Source organism: Bos javanicus, chromosome 9, assembly GCF_032452875.1.
Source record: "Bos javanicus breed banteng chromosome 9, ARS-OSU_banteng_1.0, whole genome shotgun sequence".
NCBI classification, from domain to species: Eukaryota; Metazoa; Chordata; class Mammalia; order Artiodactyla; family Bovidae; genus Bos; species Bos javanicus.
Window position 1 is genome coordinate 39,033,571 of NC_083876.1, and position 24,221 is coordinate 39,057,791.

A 24,221-nucleotide genomic window follows, 5' to 3' on the forward strand; every position below is an offset into this window, starting at 1 on the left:
AATTTGCCTTGTTTCATGGACCTAACATTCCAGGTTCCTATGCGGTATTGCTCTTTACAGCATTGGATGTTACTTCTGTTATCAGTCACATCCACAACTGGGTGTTGTTTTTGCTTTGGCTCCGTCCCTTCATTCTTTCTGGAGTTATTTCTCTACTGATCTCCAGTAGCATATTGGGCCCTTACTGACCTGGGGAGTTCCTCTTTCAGTATCCTATAATTTTGCCTTTTCATACTGTTCTTGGGGTTCTCAAGGCAAGAATACTGAAGTGGTTTGCCATTCCCTTCTCTAGGGGACCACATTCTGTCAGGTCTCTCCACCATGACCCGTCCATCTTGGGTGGCCCCACACGGCATGGCCTAGTTTCACTGAGTTAGACAAGGCCGTGGTCCATGTGATCAGATTGGCCTGTTGTCTGTGATTGTGGTTTCAGTCTGTCTGCCCTCTGATGCCCTCTCTCAGTGCCTACTGTCTTACTGGGGTTTCTCTTACCTTGGAGGTGGGATATCTCTTCACAGCTGCTCCAGGAAAGTGCAGCCGCTGCTCCTTACCTTGGACGTGGGGTATCTCCTCACGGCCAGTGCTCCTGACCTTGCACGTGGGGTATCTCCTCTCAGCGGCTCACCACTCCAGCGCTGCACAGCATAAGTATCACTTAGCATAATACCGTCCAAATCCATCCATGTTGTTACATATGGCAAAATTTCATTCTTTTTTTGTGGCGAAGTAGTATTCTGGGGTGTGTGTGTGTGTGTGTGTGTATATACATATGTACACAGCTCCTTTATCCGTGCATCTGCTGATGAACACTTAGGTTACTTCCATATCTTGGAAATTATAAAAAATGCTGCTGTGAATATTGGGGTGCATATATCTTCTTGAATAATTACTTCCTCTGCCGTTCTGAATGTACTTCTTCCCGTTGCTATGTATTTTTATTAGCATTCTGTTTCCAGTCTCTTATGCAGCTTCTCTTTGCTTGTTTTTCTCTTATATGTTTCTACTGGACCCTTGGAACTCTGGTTCCATGGCTAACATACTTTATTGTTGTTTAATCACTAAGTTGTGTCCGACTCTTTTGTGACACCATGGACTGTAGCCCACCAGGCTGCTCTGTCCATGGGATTTCCCAGGCAAGAATACTGAAGTGGGTTGCCATTTCCTTCTCCACGGGATCTTCCTGACTCAGGGATTGAACCTGCATCTCCTGCATGGCAGGATGATTCTTTACCACTGAGCCACCTGGAAGCCTGCTAACATACTTACGTTCTCAATTATTCACTGACTGTTACTGCTCTTTTCTTTTCAGGGACTGATTCTCTCACATCCCACATAAATCAAGATCCTCTATTTCTCCCTTAAATGTTAGTATTCCTCAAGTTTCTGGCCTACACCCCTTCTATTGTCTGTCTTATTGCCCCTGAGCACTCTTACCTGATTGTTGCTCAGACTCTCAAGTCTGTCTTCTGTAGCCCAGATCTTTGTCTTAAATTCCACATCTGTATCTAATTGTGCTTAATGTAAATCTTTAGAATTTCTATAGACACATAAAATTTCTTAAGTTCAAAATATAAATCAATTTTTATTTCTTTCTCAGTTTCTAGTTGCCTAAACCAAAAATGTGGGTCGTTTTTTATTCTTTCTCTTTTACCCTTCCTCCATATATTAGAGTCAGTTACTTTTCAGTTCTGTGCCCTAAATCTTCTTGAACTCAATTTTCTTCATCTCTACTGACATCTCTTGCCTGAAGTACTCCCGTAGACTCCTAAACAGATCTTCCCGTTATAGTCCCATTCTGTCCCGACCTTCTTCACAGTGTGTCCACAAGGAAATTATAAAATGCAAATCCACAGAAGTCACAGAGTCTACACACGCGCGCATGTACGTGTACACACACACACACACACACACACACACACACACACACACTCACTTTGCCCTTCTCTTCGTTGCATTTCTTGCTCCGTCCTTTTTCCTGATTCTGGACGATGTCATGCTCCTATTCACTTTCAGTTACATACCACACTATTCTTTCTCCTTTGCTTTTTGTTGCTTCGTCAGGGAAACCTTCCTGTATTCTTACAAACTGTATTACATACCTCTAGATATAGAATTACCATACTATAATTGCCTGTTTACTCATCTTTATCTCCAAGTAGAATGCCAGGTCCATGAGATCAGAGACTGTGGTTATGAGCAGCCTGTGGCCTAGCACTTAACAATTGGCTTCCACAAATTATTTGATGAATAGCAAATTTATGCCTACATACACGAATGATGGAACCAACCATCTTGAGCACTGAGAATACAAAGATATATTCAGCAAATGTTATAAGTAAAACAGCCCTTTGAAACATCTGGTGTTTGAAGGATATAGCTCTGCTAGTAATGCAGCATTACTAACTTAAAGCCAGTGATTCTAAATGAAGTCCTTTATGCGTTAGTTTAAAAATACATTGCCATGAATATATATATGAAACCCCAAAGCATTATTTAGAAATGAAAGGAGAAAGTGAAGAGAAACTATTCAATAGGAAGTTATATATATATATGCCCATAATAAAGTTTGTGATTATACTTATTTTTATATTATTTTGTTTTTAATTTCTGGGTCATTGAGAAGTAGGTGACTTCTTCCTTCCTGCCTGTCTTTTACACAAATTGTATAATATTTAGAAACTATTTATAAGCAACAAGAAAAAAAATGAAATCATCCATTATCTGATTTAATATATATAGTTTCACAATTGAAATAAATCTGAATATCACCAGAAATAGATATATCATAAGCATCTCTCTTTGCTAGGAAATACATCAATACCATCTATTACTGAGGCTAGCAAACTTTATACCACATAGTATATATTTGAAGCTTTAAGGGCTAGAAGGTCTTTGTCATAATTATTCAGCTCCTCCTATATTTGGAATAGACCATTCCAAATGGGTGTGGTGTATTCCAATAAAATTTTACTTACAAAAACAGGTGGCAAGCAGGATTTGGTATGAGAGCCATAGATATGTTCTGTGATACATATAAACCATAATTACTTAATCTCCTATTTGAAGATGTTTATTATCTTCATTTTTTACAATTATTATACTGTCTTAACATCTTAATATCTAAATCTTATTCTTAACTTTTTTCCTTAGCATAAATCCTGGAAAATATTTCTAAGGCTAAGAGTATATCCTTAAGACTGCTTTTTTTCATGAGAATAAGTGATATAACACTTGCTTTTAAACTGTGACTATTAGGAGTTTTGTTTGGTTCATTTTGTGGTTTTTGTGGGGCTAGGAAAAGAAAGATGGAGTGATGGAGGCAAAGAAAGACTGGAGGGAAACATTGAATGATCGTAATATAAAACTTAAGAGATGTTTCATGAAGAAGAAAATAAGAGAAATTTCATAAATACAAATTTTTCTGTTCACATAAACAAGTTTTTTTTTGTTTGTTTGTTTGTTTCATAGCTCTATAGAGTTTCGTTTAAAATTTTGTATAGATTGAGATTTGGGAGATGGGGTTTGCAAATTTCAAAATGAGCTTTTCTTAATCAGTCTCCTAAGATACTCTTAAGCCAGCATGGTTTTGATTGTGATTACCAGTCAGCTTGTTTTGAAAAAAAGGAAAAAAGAGGCGGTTAAATTTTCCTGTTCTGGTTGACAGGGAAGTCTAATCAGAGCAAGGATTACTATCCATGGACAAAATCCTGCTTGTCCGCTGTTGTAAATGAAATTTTATTGCAACACAGCCATGGCCATTTATTTAAGTACTGTCTGTGACTGCTTTCAGGCTACGATAATAGGAGTTCCATAGTTATAGCAGAGACAGTGTAGCCCATAAAACCTAAAATATGTACTGTATCCCACTTAACAGAAAAAAAAATTTTCAGACCCCCAAATAAGAGGAATGACACGTTAGTCTTTCTATTATTGAAAATGGATCTACAAACCCAGAAGTCATTTTGTTACAGATAGACTAACACGATTTTAGAAGCACAGTTAATTCAGATCCCAAATCTAGGCTCTTAAAATATAGAAGAAAATGTGAGAGAACAATAAAAGAAATATTGGAATACAGAGGGCTTAATGTTTAGTGAAGTTTTAAGTTCTGTGAGAGATTAGATTTAGAGCACCAAACACTGGCTGTTACAGAAGCACCTACCTGAGTTATAAAATCCCTTCTCACATAATTGGAAAACAGCCAATTCCACAAAGTTTTGCTATAGTATCTTTAAAAGTGAGAAGTTATGCCGTGACAAGTTCAGTGGAAAATTTTTTGAAACCTGTTTACATAGGCTTATTCTCCCAATGACAAGTCCTTGTTCCTACTGAATTTGTTGCTTTAATTCAGTTTCACATAACAATAATAGGGAACATTCAGAAAGTAGGGATATTTTCTTTCTTTGGATCCAGGTTACCTGGAAATAGCTAATATCCAGAATCCCAAATCATTTAGTAAGGTTTTGAAGCAGCATAGCTTTTGTTAATTTGAGAAAGACATTATTAAGAGAATCTTGTGTGGAAGTCTTTGGAGTATAGTAGAAATGCCTCGAGGCTGAAGTAGAATCTTCCTCTTAACTAGGCCACTAAAGAGATGTTGAAAAAACCTGAGTCTGTAGTACCAGCTACTTGGGCTGCTTCTATGAGGGAGAAGCCACTAATGCTCACACCACTGGTTTTAGGGTGTTCCCTCACAGCTGAGTCTAACCCTTAGGGGAGTGAGGGCAGACGAGTTTATCTGAGGGGCTGTTCCTCTATATGGTCGCACACATTTGTGTGGGATAGAGCTAATGGAAGGAAATAAAAAGTCTGTATCTTGTCAATATCAAGCAGTGCTACAGCAGAGCTACAAATTTTGCAGTAATAAAAGACATACTGTTGCCAAAAAGACATTGACTCATTCATTTTTACACATTTCTCTTTGTTTTAACTTTTGAGTCTTATTTTCTCTTGTTTCTGTGACACTTATTCTGTATTAGAGCTGTTACAGCTCTGCCAAGAATTCCTTATGCTGTGGTTGCTCTTCAGGAGATTCTTCTTGAGAAGGGGTGGTAAGTAAAGCACTGAGCCATCTCTCGCTGCTGTAGAGCTAGACGGAGGTGCATCTGTTTTGATGTAGTGACTACAGCTTTGAGTGGGACTTAGGATCCTTCAGGGTGGTGGTGCCTTAGTTGTATCTGAGTCCCTCTGTTTTCACAGATATGTTTTTTCAGATGTTCTAGGCTTTCACACCATTCCTTCTCCTTAAGCAACTATTCTGTTTTGCTCGAAGCTCTTGCATTCATTTAATAAATGTCTATTAAACACATATGTTTTGTGTTGGATCCTGGGGGTTTTATGATCATTGAAACACAGCATCAGGTCCCAGAGAGTTTGCAGTCAGATGGGAGAGTCAGATAAAGAAACAGGTGTTAATAGAACAAAATAAAAACTGAGGAATTAAGAATTAAGGAAGCCAGTTATTAATTAAAAAAAAAAAATTGAACCAGAATGGTTAAATGGAAAGAGCATTGGTTTTAAATTTTGTTGATCTGATTTTAAATCTTGATTCAGTTACCTAATAGGTATGTTATTTTACTAAAGTTAACCTTTGTGGCACTTGCAAGGTTGTTCTAAGTTTTAGAAACAAATGCATGTAAAGCACTTGATGTCCATTGCCTACTGAATAGATCATTTCTGTTTTTTACCTAAATCATACACCATGGATTTTTATAATTCCAAAACCTATAAATAGAAAGATCGTTTCTCTGGCCCCTACTCCACAGGAGATATGAAAAGAGGATATTTTAAATGTTTAAATGAACTTTGTAAACATCCTGCCTATGAGGAAACTTAGAAATGAAATTTTATAATTATTTCTTATAAAATGTATCTAAATTTCCATTATTAAGATATTGATTAAAATTAAAGCTTAACAGTATTACTTGTAAAATATGCTAGTAATTCTGTAATCACTGGTCTTAGATTTTATTTGTCAACTTAAAAAGGGAATGCAGTTCTGTCTCCTCACCTCCCTGGAGCACTCGGTGGTTTAGCATGTCAGTTACTTTTAACCAAACTGTGGTTTATATCCAGAAGTTATAATGGTTATAACCTTTTTTCATGAGATGTTCAAAAAACATTAAAATAGATCATCAGTAAATTGATAAATATATTTTTTAAGACTCATTCATTATTTCAATGAGTTTTTTTCTATTTAAAGAATTAAAAGCTGCAATATTTAGAAAATAATATCATGCTGCATGGTGACTCAGACAGTTAAGACTTGTCTGCAATGCTAGGAGATCCGGGTTTGATCCCTGGGTCAGGAAGATCCCCTGGAGAAGGAAATGGCAGCCCACTCCAGTATTCTTGCTTGGAAAATTCCATGGACGGAGAAGCCTGGTAGGCTATAGACCGTGGGGTCACAAAGAGTCAGACATGACTGAGTGACTTCACTTTCACTTTGATTGTGTTGTATTTAGAATGAAACAAATAAAGAATTTGCTTTTAAATGAAAGAGTTTTTTTTTTTATTTCTTTGAAATTATGTAACATAAAATTAGAAATTGAAATTGGTCTAACAGCAACAGAATTTATAATTCTTCGAAAATGTCAAAGTTAGTAGCTCAAATCTGAATACTGTACTGAGGAGGGCATAGATCTTATTCCATTATGTGACCGTTGCAGTTTTGTTACACTTTATAACTATTCCAGATTTATTTGTTAATTCTGTTACAGCTGTCCCTTAAAAATAAGACAAGCTGATATTATTCACTAGAAAAAGTATAAATAACAAAATATCAACAGAACATGAAACTCTTTTTTATGTATTTGTTTTATGTAAATCACTCTAAATTATAAATAGGAAATAGTGATCAAACAAAAACTTTTCTGAAGAAAGAAAAAGCCGGGAAACAAGAGTGGGATGAGAGGTTGGGGAGAAGCCTTAGGAGGGTGTTGGCAGGGCAGTGCAATGATAGTGACAGAATGAGAAAATGGGTGTGTTCTTCTGTCACTGCTGTTTTCCTCTGTGTTTGTATCAGACAAATGGCACATGCCCAAGGGGAACGAGGGACAATGTTCTGAGGACAGGAACCGCTTTTATACAGCCCTGCCAGTTTCGTGAGAGTAATAGTGCATCTGCTTTTGTTACTTAACCTTGCTGTGGACACATTACTGTTTCTGTAGCACTTTCTTTAGTGGGTTCTCACTCAGGTTGTCATGGCTGTATGGGATTGTCTGTTGGCAGATCAGCACCATTTACCCTTTCTGCACCTTGCCTAATGTGATGACTTCCTGGAAAATGTGTATGCTTGTTTTTTCCCCTCATTGTGTCTTCCCTGTCCCACTTCACCAAATGTGCAATTTAGATATCCAGAAGTCCATTACAGACAATTGATATGTAGGGATTGTCTTTTGTTTTTGTCTGTTTTGATTTTTTTCCCTTAACAGTAGAATTTCATTTTTGCCCTTCCCAACTACCTCCTCTCCATAGCAAAATTCCGCCCACTGGAATGTGAAGATAGACATTAACTGATTTATTTAGTAAACTTTCACTAAATTTTTGTACGCTTCATAACACTGTGTTATGTGGTATTACAGGGCAGTTTGGTGAAGTACATAAAAGTAGTTAGATTGTGAAGATGAAGTATTCCAACATATTATCACCAAAACTACTATTTAAATCATTCTCTAATGCTTATATTTATAAAACACTTCTAAATGTTCTGTTGCAAGATATAGTCAATACAGGTGGCTTTAACTATGGGTTAGTTTCTTCAGCCCTTCCCTCAGATAAGCTGGGCTGTCATTAGACCATTTAAATGACTTGTATTCTGAGCTTTATAATGTTAAGGTTTTAAAATGCATCTCCAGTCTAAACTTTACAATGTGTTACATTTTAGGTCAGAAGACATGTCTTCATCTGCATGGCATCTTTCCTTACCTCTATGTGCCATATGATGGTTATGGACAGCAGCCAGAAAGCTATCTGTCTCAGATGGCATTCAGTATCGACAGAGCACTTAATGTGGCTTTAGGCAATCCATCTTCCACTGCTCAGCACGTGTTCAAGGTGTCATTAGTATCAGGAATGTAAGTATATGATAACATCTTTTTAAATTTCTATTTCTTTGTATTTATATTGTTATTCCAGTTAAAAGAAAATATATCCAATCCAGATATACTCTGTTCATTTTTCCTTTAATTCTAATCTAATGGAACTGGGATGAAATTTCTTTATATATACTATATATATACTATAAGCTTTTAAAATCAATTTTTATTGCAATGAAAAATAAATGGTTAACAGTGATTTTTAACTTTTTCCATTTCTCTGCTTCCTAGAACTGTAGAAATTCATCATTTCTACATTCATGTAGAAATTCATGTAATTCATTCATCAACTATTTATTGAGCACCTTTTATGTGCCAGGGACTCTTCTAGGTGCTTGGGATATACTGGTGAACAAAACAAAGATCCTTGTCCCTGTGGAAGTGACATTGTAGTAATGCAAAACCAATGGAAAATAACCGATGAATACAACATGAAATAAATTTATTGATTTATTACATGATAGATAGTGCTATACAATAAAATATGTAGAACAGGGTAAGAAGGATCATTAGTGTGGGTTAGAGAAGTAGACTGGCTGCAGTTTTGTATAGGGTAATCAAGGAAGGTGTCATTGACATGGTACATGAGATTTGAGCAAAGACTTGAAGGTTGGGGGTGGGACAAAATGGAGACCAGGTGGCTGGAGCAGAGGGAAAGGAGAGTGGACAAAATGAGATTAGCGAGATATAAGAGGATGGAGATCATGCTGGCCAGTAGATCAACATAATCAGTTTTATCTGGTTTGACACCATGAGAATGCACTATCGGATCTCCAAATACAAGGAACATAATTGAACAATGGCCCCAGCTACTGCGCTGAAATCCATTTATCATCCTATGTAAGCTGAAGCCATTTTTTCACAGGCTTCTCCCACCCAGTGGCTAAGCACTGTAAGAATACTAAGACAGGCCTGTTTGTGGGAGACACTTGGGGACCTTCAGGCAGCCTTTCTGAACTTTCACTAGAATCACATTGCTATAGAAGACACTTCCACTCATCTTCCCTCTCTCTCTCCTTCCCTTAGATAGGACCTGTATCTAAGTCTGGTGGCTTTCCCTCTCCTTCGTGAGGGCTACCTCATACTCTTTCACAGGTGTTTCCACTAATTTCTTGCTCATTTTGACTTGGAACTTCTTGAAGGACTTCAGACTAACACACTTGCTGCCACTGCTGCTAAGTCACTTCAGTCGTGTCTGACTCTGTGCGACCCCAGAGACAGCAACCCACCAGGCTCCCCCGTCCCTGGGATTCTCCAGGCAAGAATACTGGAGTGGGTTGCCATTTCCTTCTCCAATGCATGAAAGTGAAAAGTGAAAGGGAAGTCGCTCAGTCATGTCCGACTCGTAGCTACCCCATGGACTGCAGCCGACCAGGCTCCTCCATCTATGGGCTTTTCCAGGCAAGAGTACTGGAGTGGGTTGCCAAACACACTTGAGAACTTAGTAAAAATACATTCTTTGCTCTGATCCCAGACCTGATGAATCATATACTCTAGTTGTGGGGTCAGAAATTTGTGAGCCTTTCTGCTGATTCTGATGCGTATTCAAGTTTGAGAACCATTGAAGTAGGCTATTCTAAAGACTTTGGTTTCTATTCTGAGCTATTACGTGGTTTTGAGCAGCCATGATCTAACTTTGAAAGGTTTACTTTAGCCTGTGTAAAGACTAGATTGTAGGAGCACAAGAGTTGAATAGGGAGAACATTAGGACTGTTTCATTAATCTGGGTGAGAAAATATGAACGTTTGAACATGGGTGGTAGCAGGGGAGTAGTGAGAACTGGTCAGCTTCTAGATCTATTCTGAGAGTTGAATCCTCGAGATTTGTTCTCTGATTGGATGAGGTTTGTGAGAAGAATCAAGGATGGCTACGAAACTTTGAGTTGGTGCAGATAGAGCAGGCTGGCAGGAAAGTTTGGAGCTCATACTGGAATATATGAGTTGAATATATCTCTGTGAAATCCATCTTAAATCTGTCTAAGTCCACCTGAATCCAGGTTTTCCTCTGGACTACCAGTGTCCTTTTAATTGAATTTTCTTCTGTTCTTATCTCACCTCAGAGCTACAGAAGTACTCTTTTTATAATGTAAATTGAGTCCTTTTAAAATCATTTAAAATCCTTGAGTGTCTTCATATTGTTTATAGAATAAAATTTAGGCTTCTAACCACAGCCTATGTGATCTGACGCCTGCCTGATCTGACGCCTGACATCTGCCTAGCCTGACACCTGTTTCTATTCTATCCAGAAACACTGGACTTCTTACAGTTTCTCTGATATACTGAGCTCTTGCACACGCAGTTTTCTTTCCTTGAGTGCTCTGCCCTTCCCCAGAACTTCAAATCCTTCACCTCTCCAGAGAAGTTTTCTGACTTCCCTTCTTAAAAATAGGTTGATGTTTTTGTTTTGTATCTTTAGCCCATTCTTTGTTTCCTTTTGTACTTCACTGTTGTTCTTGTTGTTTAGTCACTAAGTCCTATCCTACTCTTTTGTGACCCCGTGACTGTAGCCCTCCAGGCTTCTCTGCCCATGGGGTCAGGCAAGAACACTGGAGTGGGCTGCCATTTCCTTTTCCAGGGAGTACTTACTGTAGTTTCCAGTTATTTTAATTTTTTGTTTATTAGTTCTTATGCTTTTCTCACACCAGCACGTAAGTTTCATGAGAAAAAAGACCATGTTTGTCCATCATTATATCCCTTACACCTTGTATGGTGTTGAGCACTTAGTAGAGAAGGCTCAATAACTATTTGATAGAATGAATGAATCATGTGAAAGTTCACACCCATCCTATGATAGCAACAGTTAGGTTAAAGATAATCATCAGCTTTATGTTCTACATTTTTTATGTTTAATGATTTCTGAGGACTTTCCTATACGTATTCTCATTTCAAAGTTGAATCTCCAAACAACCTAGTGGAACAAATAATGAGTCACCAACCTTTTTGTATTTTTGATGGGCATTTGTTAAAAGCATAGCCATATTTTTAAGAGCAGTTGATAGAAATCTAGAAACCTGGAGGCAAAGGTGAGCTATTTAGTCTAATTTATGACTGCCATTCTCTTTTTCCTCCTGTTCTAATATTTTGGTTTTTTTTAATTATATAGGTCCCTTTTCCCCTTTTCCCGTACCGTCCATTGTAGCTTCCATGAGTCCTTTACTCCTTCAGTATTGCGTACTTATTTAAGGTAGACAAAGTTGCATCTAGCTGTCTAATTAAAATTTGTACAAACTTAATTCCAGTCTTCCTAGACTGTGCATTATCCTGAAGCTAGGTTAAGAGAGAGGAAGGACCATGACCTTAGGCTCATTTCAGGGGTTCCCTGCCACTTAGCTACCATGAGTCTAGAAAATAGTCTATAAAAAGATTCTTAGTCCATCTAAATTAAGTTTTTTAAACTATCATTTTCCTTCTCATCATTATATTAAAAAACTAACTCCAATTATCAGGTGCAACTTTTTAAGTATAAACATATCTACCTTAGACTTAAGTATAAACATATTTACCTTAGACTCTGCTCCATTCTACTTTCTTCCAGAGAGTCTCCCGGTTGAGAAATTGTTTCGGCAAAATCAAGTAAAGTCAACAGTAGAAAGTAAGGATTCCAGGTTAAATTATACAGAGACTCTCTTGGCTAGAAGAAGCAGAAAACTGAGTTTATAGAATGTCCAGGCTATATTTTGAGGCAGAATACATAGAAAAGCAGAATCCTAGATTTACAAAGAATTATAGAAATTTGATAGTCTTGTATTCAGCTATTGAAATTTATAAGGTTCTAACTGTAAAAACCTAAAAATCTTGAGCAAAAACAAGGATAACATGGGTCACACCAGTGCAGATTTAAGTGTCTTCATTTCCATTTACCTGGCTAAAAGTGTAACCCCTATATCTTTAGACAAAGAGCTATATTTATGTGTATGAAAAATACCAAAGCAGGAGGAATAAAGTCTTGAATTTTGCCAGTGAAAGAGAATGAGATCATTCATATAATGTATCTTTCACCCTTCATAGCAACAAAAATGGGGTGGAGAGGAAGTGGTGTTATTATTTTTTTTTTTTTTGAAGAGGGGGTAAAGGGTCGGGGATAGGGAATGAGGGTCAGTGCAGGCCTTTCAGAGGAGGTGAGTTTAAGCAGAGGCCTGACTGCAGATTGAAAGTAAGCCATGCAATGGTTCAGGGCAGAACTTTCCAGGCAGAGGGAATGGCAAGTTACTTGAAAATGAATCGTTAGAAGGGTTGAAATGTTTGGAATGGCTGGAGGGAAAAGGGTGAATGGATATGAGATAAGATTGGAGTGAGTGGCAAGAATGAGACAAAGAACTTTTAGGACTTTTTCTTTTTAGTAGAAATTGCTTTACAGAAAATGTACAGATGATTCTGACCTAAAGGCTTAGAATAGCTTATTTTTTTAAAGTTATTTAAATATGCCTCAAATGACTGTGTTGCCAACTTACTTCTATACTTGAGGCCTACTACACTATCAGACGTGACAGAGAGAAAATGGTATTCTAATGAGGGTAAGTTCTATCTGCTGCTGCTAAGTCGCTTCAGTCGTGTCCGACTCTGTGGGACCCCATAGACAGCAGCCCACTAGGCTCCTCTGTCCCTGGGATTCTCCAGGCAAGAATACTGGAGTGGGTTGCCATTGCCTTCTCCAATGAGTGAAAGTGAAAAGTGAAAGTGAAATCGCTTAGACGTGCCCGACTCTTAGCTAGTGCCCATCATAAGGGGAAAATACATTTTTTTTTTTGATGAAAAGAAACTGAGTTTATCCACCTAAAGATTCAACCAACTACTTACTTATAGACAAACTCCAGACAAATACTTTTTATTTTGCTTATAAATTCAGACCTATTTACATATTGTTTCTGATTATATAATCTTTGAAAATGGTAGTCTGTTTTAGAGTTTCAGATCCTCCTGAAATAATATAACATGATAGATAACTTATTCTTTCTTGCAGGACTTGTTTCTCCTTCTATCATACAGATTTTTGCTTCTCTCTTTGCCTACTGCTGCTGACTGATACCCTGAATTGAACCCAGCCTCAATATAAATAGGTTATTAGTAAGGCCATGATCTTTTCAATCTCTTAAATTCTGTCTGCACAGTTTTCACAGTTTCATTTGATTTGGGTGTGTGTTTTATACACACACACATATGTACATATATATAACAGGTAAATTGTCTCTCCTTAGTGAACTTGTAAAATTAATTTTGATGTTCAAATTAATAGAGACAAATAAGGAGAAGAGATACAAGTGCAATTTGTATCCTTTGTCAGTTAAAGAATTTTGTTGATAAAGAGCTTTAGTTTCTGACAGAAAAAAAATGGGGGAAAGTGTGAGAAGGAAGGTCTCTCTTTCCCATGCATTGCCTGAGTAGAGCCACTTTTTAATGGAGCCATGATGGTTGAAATTAAAGTATAAATAGTTTGCTATTCCTTTTTATCCCCAGGTTTTTTAAATAAAGTGGTAGTTTTAAAAGAATTAAGATTTCATGTGTCATGAAATATGACATTGTGGTAGGTTTAATTAAAAAGTCTTGGAGGTTTTTTGTTTTGTGTTTTTGGGGGAGGTGGTTGATAATGTTCAATGTAAGTAGTTAGGCCAGCTGAGTCCAATTAGGGCAATAAGTTGCATTATTTCATCTCTGATGAAAATAAATTGAAATATCTATTTCTTGTATTTCAGGCCTTTTTATGGTTATCATGAGAAGGAAAGACACTTTATGAAGATCTATCTTTACAATCCTGCAATGGTGAAAAGGTAAAAAGATAAGTGAAATAAAAATGTGAACACCTATCACTCAAGAATTTTAATAATAAAAAGAAAAATCTAGAAGAAAGGCCTGTATAGTTTGTAGCATTATTAAAGATATGTATTATACATATGTACATATATGAGTAAAGAGAGAGAGATCCATAGCTTGGACTCTAGGAAGGATATTTTAAGGGTAAGGGACCTTGTTTTATACCCCTTAACTGATTCTTTTCTGCCTTAAATTTAGAGAGTTTGTAGAAGTTGATAGAGGGATTATTGACTGCCTTGTATAATTGTAGTACCTTGTTAGCCAGACCGTATGTTCAATACCAAGAGAAATTTGTTCTTTAGTTTCAAAGCAAGGAGAAATGTGTGAGAGTGAGGCCATTGTGGGAGAGCTTTCTACTGTCAAAGGTTTCTACTTAACCTCTTTTCAGTACCTTTTTCTTCCTAATGAGATAGGTGATGATACTAACATTTTTCCATATTGTTTAATGAAATATATTACCATTTAGAAGATTTATATAACTTAGTGCATGTGTATTTTCCAAATGACGAGGGCAAGACATTAGAAGATTATGCATGAGTTAAAATAAAGTGTTAGGTAGACCAATAGATTTTAATGTAACTGAGTACAAAAAGTTCATTTATATGGTTTCCGCATTGGTGCTAAACTTTAAGAAACCACCACCCCCATTGCATGTCCATGTAATAATAACAAAGATCAACATTTACCTGAAAAGGCTATTCAGGTACTTTTCCTGTTTTCAATTATGTATCTGTGTATGGCTGGTTTTTTGTATGTTTCAATGCAACAGTATTTCTGAGCTGAAGCAGACATGAGCATCCAGCTGTCTTCTATTAAAACAGAGATTTGCAAAGATGTAAAATAATTCCTTTTTCTCACTAAATTGTTTTTGTTTTGAAAAATATAGATTTTTAAAAAATAAAACAATGTTATTTATGTTAACATAGCTTGGGTTTATTGTTATTCTTAAATTAATAAATGAGTCTCTTAAAATTTTCTGTTTTAACTTGATTTGGTAAATATCAATGGATATGAACCACATAAACAAAAGCTTTTTGATGCTAGCAGTAATTTTTAAGAATGAAAAGGAGTCCTGGGGCTAAAAAACTTGAGAACCATTGGAATACAACTCTCTTAAATTTCTGTCAGAGATTCTTAAAATCTATTCACAGCTGTTCTCTACTTTTCACTGCCTATTAGAGCAGGAGAGATTTACCCCTACCTTTAAAGCTCACGATCCACTCCCTTTGAGCCTTTCCTTTCATCTATCAGTTATCCCCTCTCCCTTTCCACACCATTTAAACAACAATAAGACTTAATTTTACACATACACACATTCATACTCAAAGACATTTATACTCACAGCTATTCTCCTGAAAGAATTTAGCTATACTTTGTGTGTCCAGTATCTTATCTCCCGTTTGCTCTTTAATTTAATTCCAATTCTGCTCTCCAATTCAGGGGTTCCACTCAAATTGCTTTCCTTAATTAACTACCTCAGTGTTGTTAAATCCAATTAACACCTCTTACCTTTTGACCTCATGTCCATCAGTGCTTACACTACCTTAAAATAAGGTTGCTTTGATGTAAACGTTTTTCTAGTTTTCCTCATACCTGTCTGGTCATTCATATTTATGCCATTTTGTTGGTTCCTCTTTTAACATATGTGTGGTTGGTCCTTGGACTTTTGTCTTGGGCATTTATCTTTTTCTCTATATGTGTTCCCCTCACTTTACGGTCTTACAAACTTCCATCGTTTTTGTTTTAATCTATAAGTATTTGGCTTCCAAATATATATCAGTAGCTTAAATTTTCCTTCAGAGCTCCTGATCAGTGTATCACACCATCTACTGGATAAATAGAATAGCACTATAGTTAAGAGATCTTAAGTCAGAAAAAATTGGAGTTGAATTTTAGCTCTTCCATTTTTTGTTTGTGTGATTTGGGGTAAGTTTTTGATCTAAGACTCAACTTCTCTGTTTATAAAATGGAGATAACAGTAGTTACCATAGTTTTGTAGTAAGTATTACTTGAGATTAAGCATTTAGAGCACCTGAGTTTAGACACCAGTTGTGCCTAATACACAGTGCCTCAAAATATGTTTGCTGTCTCTCGTCTATTAATAAAATTATCCTTAACCTCATCTTCTCTAATATTTACCTGAACATTCCAGTATACCTCCAGTTTGTCTAAAACCAGTCAACTCCAGTTTGTCTAAAACCAAGTTTGTCTTTGTTCCTTCTCCAAATAAAAATCCACAAATAAACCTATTTTCTTCCAATCTGTTGTTTCAATAAATGCAGCACCACCAATTTGCTGCTTAACCTAGGCATTATCCTCAACGTATATTCTATCTCACCCCCCGCATCTAGTCAGTCATCAAGGCCTGACCATTTTATTCCTCATATGCTTCCTGAATCAATACATTTCCTTGATCCTTGTTAAAGCTGCCATCATCTTAGTTTTTCCACAGTACCCTCTCACTCTCTGTCTCTAGTGTTTTTCTTTCTTTAGCTAACCTGGTCATTTCAGTTTTCCTGTTCTCTTCACTTGACAGGTAAATTCTACCACCTCTTCAAATACGTTAGTAGGCTCTGCATGATCTGACTTCTCATTACCTTTCTATTCTCCCACCACCACCACCATAGCCTCTGTCACTAAGCCTCACTCAGTGGTTTTAGTTCCCAAATAACCACGTTTTCTTGTGACCCTTGACATATTCAGTTTTATTTGGATGAAATGCTCCTTCTCGTCTGAGAAAAAGTATTTCTAGTTCATTGTTCTGCTTAGAGACGTCTCTCCAAGAAGGCTATGCAGAAACTACAGTCTGTTTATTGTCCCTTCTAGATGTTTTTTATACTTCCCCCGCATAGTACTTTACGTTATTTATAATTGCCTATTGTTTGTACCCCCCCAATATGAAGGACAAATTACTCAGAGAAGAAAAATAACAAAAGTGGTAACATCTCTGTGTGGTTGATTGAATCATATGTCCTCTTTTAGAATTGTTGTATAATCTTTTCAAAATTTTTTCCTGGATTTTTTAAAAAGCCTTTTTTCGGACATGTTAGCTTTTTCAGTATAGTTAGCATTAAATTGGTTTTAGAAGTCAAAATATTCATTTAAGACATTTTTTCTCATTTTCTTTCAGAGCTTGCAGCTTACTTTAAAACTTGATTTAAACTTTCAGTTGCCAAAAAAAATAAATTTTGAGTAAAACTGAAATGAAAATTTTGTGTTGTAGAGTAATATGTTTGTTCTCTATATTTGTATAACCATTATTTCACTTAACATTTTAGGAAACATAATTTTATGGTATAACTTTTTCTTCTAACTTAGGATATGTGAACTTTTGCAAAGTGGAGCCATAATGAATAAATTTTATCAGCCTCATGAAGCGCATATTCCCTACCTCCTACAGCTCTTCATTGACTACAATCTGTATGGAATGAATTTAATAAATCTGGCTGCTGTCAAGTTCCGAAAAGCAAGGAGGAAAAGTAAGGTTAATTTCACAAGTTCAAATTAAAGCTTTAAACAAGTATTATGTAATTGATGATTTATAAAATAATATGTACTTAAAAGTAAGTGCTGAGTGGATAAGGAATAGAAAGAAATATGCAAAAATATCTTATAGTTTATCAGGAAAAGAATCTCAATTTTTTTTGGTAACACCTTTATTCCTTACAATTCTCTCATTTAAAATGGACAGCTCTGGTTTTTAATATATTCAGAGTTGTGCATCCATCACCAGAGTCAAATATAGAACATTTTTCAGCACCTCTAAAGAAGCCCCGTAGTCTTTTAACAATCTCCCGCAGTCCTCCCATGCCTTCACCTCTTAGCAACGGTTGATCTCCCTTCTGTCTCTATGTCTGCCCATGCTGCACATCTCATTTAAATGGAATCATATGTTTGTTTCACTTAGCCTAATGTTTTCAGAGTTCATCCATGTCATAGCATGTATCAGTATTTCATTCCTTTTTATGGCCAGCTAATACTCTGTTGTGTGAATATACTACATCATTTACTGATTCATCAATGACAGATGTCTGGGTTTCCTTCTTTTGGCTATTATGAACAATGCTGCTATGAACATTCATGTACAAATATTCATATAGCCATATGTTTTCATTTCTCTTGGACATATACCTAGGAATAGAATTTCTGGTTAAAATACTCTAGCATCTTTTACATTTTATTCTGGCTGAATTCTTTCTCTTCTACTTAAGATAAAATAAAACCAGCATTTGTCCTGCAATTCTATGGTCCTTTCTGTTATGATTTTTGATTTTTTCCTTTTCTTTCATTGCCAAACTTTTAAAACCAAAAGTTCGCATTTTTTTCTCTTGTTGTTTACCCGCTGTTCTTTTTTGGCTTAACTCCTTGCACTTCTTCGGCCATACCCAAGCTGTGCTCTGAAAAGTAACCAGGGAGGATTTTTTTCCTTGGAATGATGAGGTTAATAGGATCAACCTTCTCATAAAAACTAATTTAAGAGCTAGGTAAGGTTTTTTTGTTTTTTGGTGTTTTTAATCTTAAATGTATCACAAAGATTACAAACAATAAAGAAATACTGGCCAAAAGAGGAAACAGAGTGCTGAAAACAGCCTTTGCCCTGAGAGGTTTTGCTAATCCTGGCTGCCTCCATTGAGACTGCCTTACTAGGTGAGGGAACTAAAAGCAGCAATTCAAGACCTGCTGGACAGGTTGGAATCCTCCACAGAGGGAGGGAGGGTTTCAAAGAGACATGCCCAAAGTAGGAAGTGGAACCACTTTGAGACATTTCAGCCCAGTTTGAGTCTCCTGGGACTAAAAAAGACTGCCAAATCTAGAAATTTTCCTTAGGTAGTGGAGTCATTGGGTATCCATATACCAGAAAATAAAAATAAGAGCCCAGGACTTCCCTGGTGGTACAGTGGATAGGAATCCACCTTCCAGTACAGGGAACACAGGTTTGATCCCTGGTCCAGGAAGATTCCACATACCATGGAGCAGTTAGGCCTGTGAGCCACAGCTACTGAAGCCCACACGCCCTAGAGCCTGTGCAATGAGAAGCCCATGCACCACAATGAAGAGTAGCCCTCCTTCACTGCAACTAGAGAAAGCTGGCACAGCAAAGAAGACCCAAGGCAACCAAAAGTAGATAAAAAAACAGACAAACAGATAATAAAAAAATAAAAGAGCTCAGACACATTCCATACCCTGGGTAAAAATTAAAATGGGTCACAGACTTAAATGTAAAATTATCAGACTTCTAGAAGAAAACAATGAGAAAATCTGCCTAACAAGTTGATTTTGTCAAAGTTAAAAACTTTCTATAAAAAGTAATATTAGAAAAATGAAAAGGTAAGACACAGACTGGGAGAGAATATTTTCAATTTATACATCTGATAAAATACTTATATCTAGAATATATAAAGTGTTAGTCACTCAGTCATGTCTGACTCTGCAACCCCATGGACTGTAGCCCACAAGGCTTCTCTGTCCATGGGACTCTCCAGGCAAGAATACTGGAGTGGGTTGACATTTCCGTCTCCAAGAATATATAAAGAACTCTTAAAACTCAGTAATAGGAAAGCAAACAGCCCCATTAAAAATGGCCAAAAGACGTGAACAGAAATGTCAACAGAGGATACAAGGATGGCAAATGTAGGAAAAGATGATTCTCAACATTATATATCATTAAGGGAAAGTGAAGTGAAGTCGCTCAGTCGTGTCCGACTCTTAGCGACCCCATGGGCTGCAGCCTACCAGGCTCCTCCATCCATGCGATCTTCCAGGCAAGAGTACTGGAGTGGGTTGCCATTGCCTTCTCCAATGCATGAAAGTGAAAAGTGAAAGTGAAGTCGCTCAGTCGTGTCCGACTCTTAGCAACCCCGTGGACTGCGGCCTTCCAGGCTCCTCCGTCCATGGGATCTTCCAGGCAAGAGAGTACTGGAGTGGGGTGCCAAGGGAAATACGTATTAAAACCACAAAGAACTACCATTACACATTATTAGAATGGGTAATATCCATAAACTAGCAATAAACAAATGCTGGTAAGAATGGGAACATCAACTCTCATTCATTGCTTTTGGGAAGGCAAAACAGTACAGTCACTTTGGAAGACAGTTTGCCAATTTCTTGTAATGTAAAATATAGACTTACTATCAGATCAGATCAGATCAGTCGCTCAGTCGTGTCCGACTCTTTGCGACCCCATGAATCGCAGCACACCAGGCCTCCCTGTCCATCACCAACTCCCGGAGTTCACTCAGACTCACGTCCATCGAGTCAGTGATGCCATCCAGCCATCTCATCCTCTGTCGTCCCCTTCTCCTCCTGCCCCCAATCCCTCCCAGCATCAGAGTCTTTTCCAATGAGTCAACTCTTCGAGTGAGGTGGCCAAAGTACTGGAGTTTCAGCTTTAGCAGCATTCCTTCCAAAGAAATCCCAGGGCTGATCTCCTTCAGAATGGACTGGTTGGATCTCCCTGCAGTCCAAGGGACTCTCAAGAGTCTTCTCCAACACCACAGTTCAAAAGCATCAATTCTTCGACGCTCAGCCTTCTTCACAGTCCAACTCTCACATCCATACATGACCACAGGGAAAACCATAGCCTTGACTAGACGAACCTTTGTTGGCAAAGTAATGTCTCTGCTTTTGAATATGCTATCTAGGTTGGTCATAACTTTCCTTCCAAGGAGTAAGCGTCTTTTAATTTCATGGCTGCAGTCACCATCTGTAGTGATTTTGGAGCCGAGAAAAATAAAGTCTGACACTGTTTCCACTGTTTCCCCATCTATTTCCCATGAAGTGGTGGGACTGGATGTCATGATCTTCGTTTTCTGAATGTTGAGCTTTAAGCCACCTTTTTCACTCTCCACTTTCACTTTCATCAAGAGGCTTTTGAGTTCCTCTTCACTTTCTGCCATAAGGGTGGTGTCATCTGCATATCTGAGGTTATTGATATTTGTCCCGGCAATCTTGATTCCAGTTTGTGTTTCTTCCAGCCCAGCGTTTCTCATGATGTACTCTGCATATAAGTTAAATAAACAGGGTGACAACATACAGCCTTGACGAACTCCTTTTCCTATTTGGAACCAGTCTGTTGTTCCATGTCCAGTTCTAACTGTTGCTTCCTGACCTGCATACAAATTTCTCAAGAGGCAGATCAGGTGGTCTGGTATTCCCATCTTTTGAAGAATTTTCCACAGTTTATTGTGATCCACACAGTCAAAGGCTTTGGCATAGTCAATAAAGCAGAAATAGATGTTTTTCTGAAACTCTCTTGCTTTTTCCATGATCCAGCGGATGTTGGCAATTTGATCTCTGGTTCCTCTGCCTTTTCTAAAAACAGCTTGAACATGAGGAAGTTCACGGTTCACATATTGCTGGAGCCTGGCTTGGAGAATTTTGAGCATTACTTTACTAGTGTGTGAGATGAGTGCAATTGTGTGGTAGTTTGAGCATTGTTTGGCATTGCCTTTCTTTGGGATTGGAATGAAAACTGACCTTTTCCAGTCCTGTGGCCACTGCTGAGTTTTCCAAATTTGCTGGCATATTGAGGACCGAGCAATTACACTTCTATATGTTTACCCAGTGATTTAAAACTTATATCCACCTAAATGTTATGTGGCAGCCTGGATGGGAGGGGAGTTCAGGGGAGAATGGATACATGTATATGTATGGCTGAGTCCCTTCACTGTTCACCTGAAACTATCACAACATTGTTTGTCAACTGGCTATACCCCAATGCAAAGAAGAAAATAACTTATGTCCACCCAAAAACTGTATGCAGAAGTTTATAATGGCTTTATTTCATAATTGCTAAAAATCTAAAGTAACCAAGATGTCCACTTAGTGGGGGCCATGGATAAATGATTATATACCAATACAGTGAAATACTGTTTATCAGTGAAACACATCACAATATTGATTCCTACAACATTGATGAAAGTTGAATTCATTTACTAAGTGAAAGCCAAACCTAGAAGACTACAAGTTGTATATGCGTATGTGTTAGTCACTTAGTCGTGTCTGACTCTTTGTGACTCCATGGACTGTAGTTTACCAGGCTCCTCTGTGCATGGAATTCTCCAGGCAAGAATACTGGAATGGGTTGCTATTACCTTCTCCAGGGGATCTTCCTCACCCAGGGATTGAACCTGGGTCTCCTCCATTGCAGACAGCTTTTACCATCTGAGCAACCAGGAACATATACAAATTGTATGGTTTTATTCATATAACATTCTAGTAAAGGTGAAACTATAGAAATGGAAAATATATTAGTGGTTGCCAAGAATTGGAGAAGAGTGGAATATTGATTACAAAACAAATATATAGGGGAACTTTTCGGATGAATTATTCTGCATGTTACTTGCATGGTGGTATGATTTTTTACAGTCATCAAATCCATAAAAATGTACCCTAACCAAGTACTGATGGTTAGCAGTCCCAGTCATTGGATATAGTGTTATTTGGATATCATGTCCCCTCTCATATGATGTGATCATCGTGGTATTCTTCATAAAAATACCTCATTGTGGCATTCTTCACGAAAACTCATAATAACAATCTAGTCATAAGAAAAACATCAACAAACCTGGATTGGAGGACATTCTGTAGGTTACCTAACCCAGTAATCGAGACTGTTGAGGTCATGAAAAATGAGGAAAGACGGAGAAATAGAGCAGAGGAGACTAGGAACACATGGTAACTAACTACAGTGAGGTATCCTACTTTAGATCCCTGAAACAGAAAATGGACAGTATTGGGTAAACTGGTGAAATTTAAATAAAGTGCATAGTAGTTAATAGGAATGTACCTATGTCAGTTTCTTTGATAGATATACTGTGGTAATGTAAAATGTTAACAATGGGAAGGATGTGATAAGCAGTATTCAGAAACCGTACTATCCTTGTAATGTTTCTGTATCTAAAATTCTTCCAAAGTAAAAAGGTTATTGGGGGAACAGCAGGTTGGTTATCAGTGTCAAATATAGCTGGGAGTACAAGAAGGACTGAGGAATGGAAAATGTTTTAGAGAATGTGTAGGAGGTATTTATAGGAAAAGGATGTCCTTTTTACAAATGTTTGTTTCCAATAGGTGAAAAAGATGAGAAGAGTCTTAATTAGCAAATGTATGTAAGCCATTTATTTTAGTTAGGTGAGTATTGGAAGGGACAACTAGAAGGCAGAAATTTATGAAATTTCTTTGGGGAAAATTAAAAGAGATTTCAAGTATGATGAAATAAAATTTGTGTTTTAATTTATCATTGTTAAATAAACCTTCATGTTTTTGTTTTGTTCAAAAAAAATAGATTAAAGATTATACTGAAATGGAAAGAATAGGTGAATTATTTTTTGTATTACATTTTATCATGTTATCTCAGATATATTAAATGGACAGTAAACTTCTTATTATAAATATGTTAATATGCATAACTTAATATTTTAATCTTGTAAAACAAGATAATGTCTATAATATAGTCTTTTGAAAGTAAATTTAAAAGTGAAAAATATTTAGAAATTTTAATATTATGTATGCATATACCATTTTGTCTTAGTATTCAGTTATATATTCAGTTGTCAAGTGAAATGGAAATATTATTAAGATGAAGTATATAGAAGTACTTAGAGTAAATATTTTTTAGATCAGAGGCATTTTTTACTATTCTCCATCGTGACTTTATATTACATTTTTAACATCCAGAGTTGAAAAGAATGACAAATACATTTATAAAATAATACAAAAAGTATAGGTAAAGTGTGATTTTTAATACTATGATAGGTAACTTGGTAATTAGTAAACATGTAAATTATTCATTCATATACATTTATTAGAAAATAACTGTTTTGTAATTTACAACTTACAAAGTATTTCATATAAATAGTCTTGTTGCATAACACCGAAGCCTTCAAAAACTTCTGAAGGTAGATGGAACCACTTACATGGTTTGATACATGTTTTGTTAAAGCAGCAAAGATAGTAAGTCTAATTAATTACATAATTTTGTGATCAAGCTCACCAAATAAGAATTAAATTTAGTTGAAGAGGATTGCAAATTTAATGTATTTCTCACACATAATTGTTAATCAGATATCCTCCAATATAAAATGAGAAGTTAAAAAAATACTTTATGTTGGGATTCTTTCTTTGGCCCTTATTCAAGCTTTGTTTATCTGAAAATGTAAATTCCTCTTAAGAGATCACAAAAAGATTGCTAACATTTAGAGACCATTTCCAAAGCATGGCCCCTGGACTCTGTTTATGCATCTGGGATAACTAAGCAAAAGCGTAGTTCTCTCCAACTACTGGTCAAATTGTATTTGCATTTGCCCCAGCTTTCCACTCG

The 24,221-nt window shown here is 36.7% G+C and overlaps 1 protein-coding gene across 8 annotated transcripts in view; it reads left to right on the forward strand.

Moving 5' to 3' along the window:
* The window catches only part of REV3L (REV3 like, DNA directed polymerase zeta catalytic subunit), a 177,219-nt gene that overhangs the window by 53,275 nt on the left and 99,723 nt on the right, over positions 1-24,221 (forward strand). For all 8 annotated transcript variants that reach the window (XM_061428654.1, XM_061428656.1, XM_061428655.1 and 5 more), the window contains 3 exons: positions 7,886-8,075; positions 13,786-13,860; positions 17,222-17,382. In XM_061428654.1, coding sequence (XP_061284638.1) covers positions 7,886-8,075; positions 13,786-13,860; positions 17,222-17,382 — 426 coding nt within the window. The remainder of the gene's footprint in view (positions 1-7,885; positions 8,076-13,785; positions 13,861-17,221; positions 17,383-24,221) is intronic.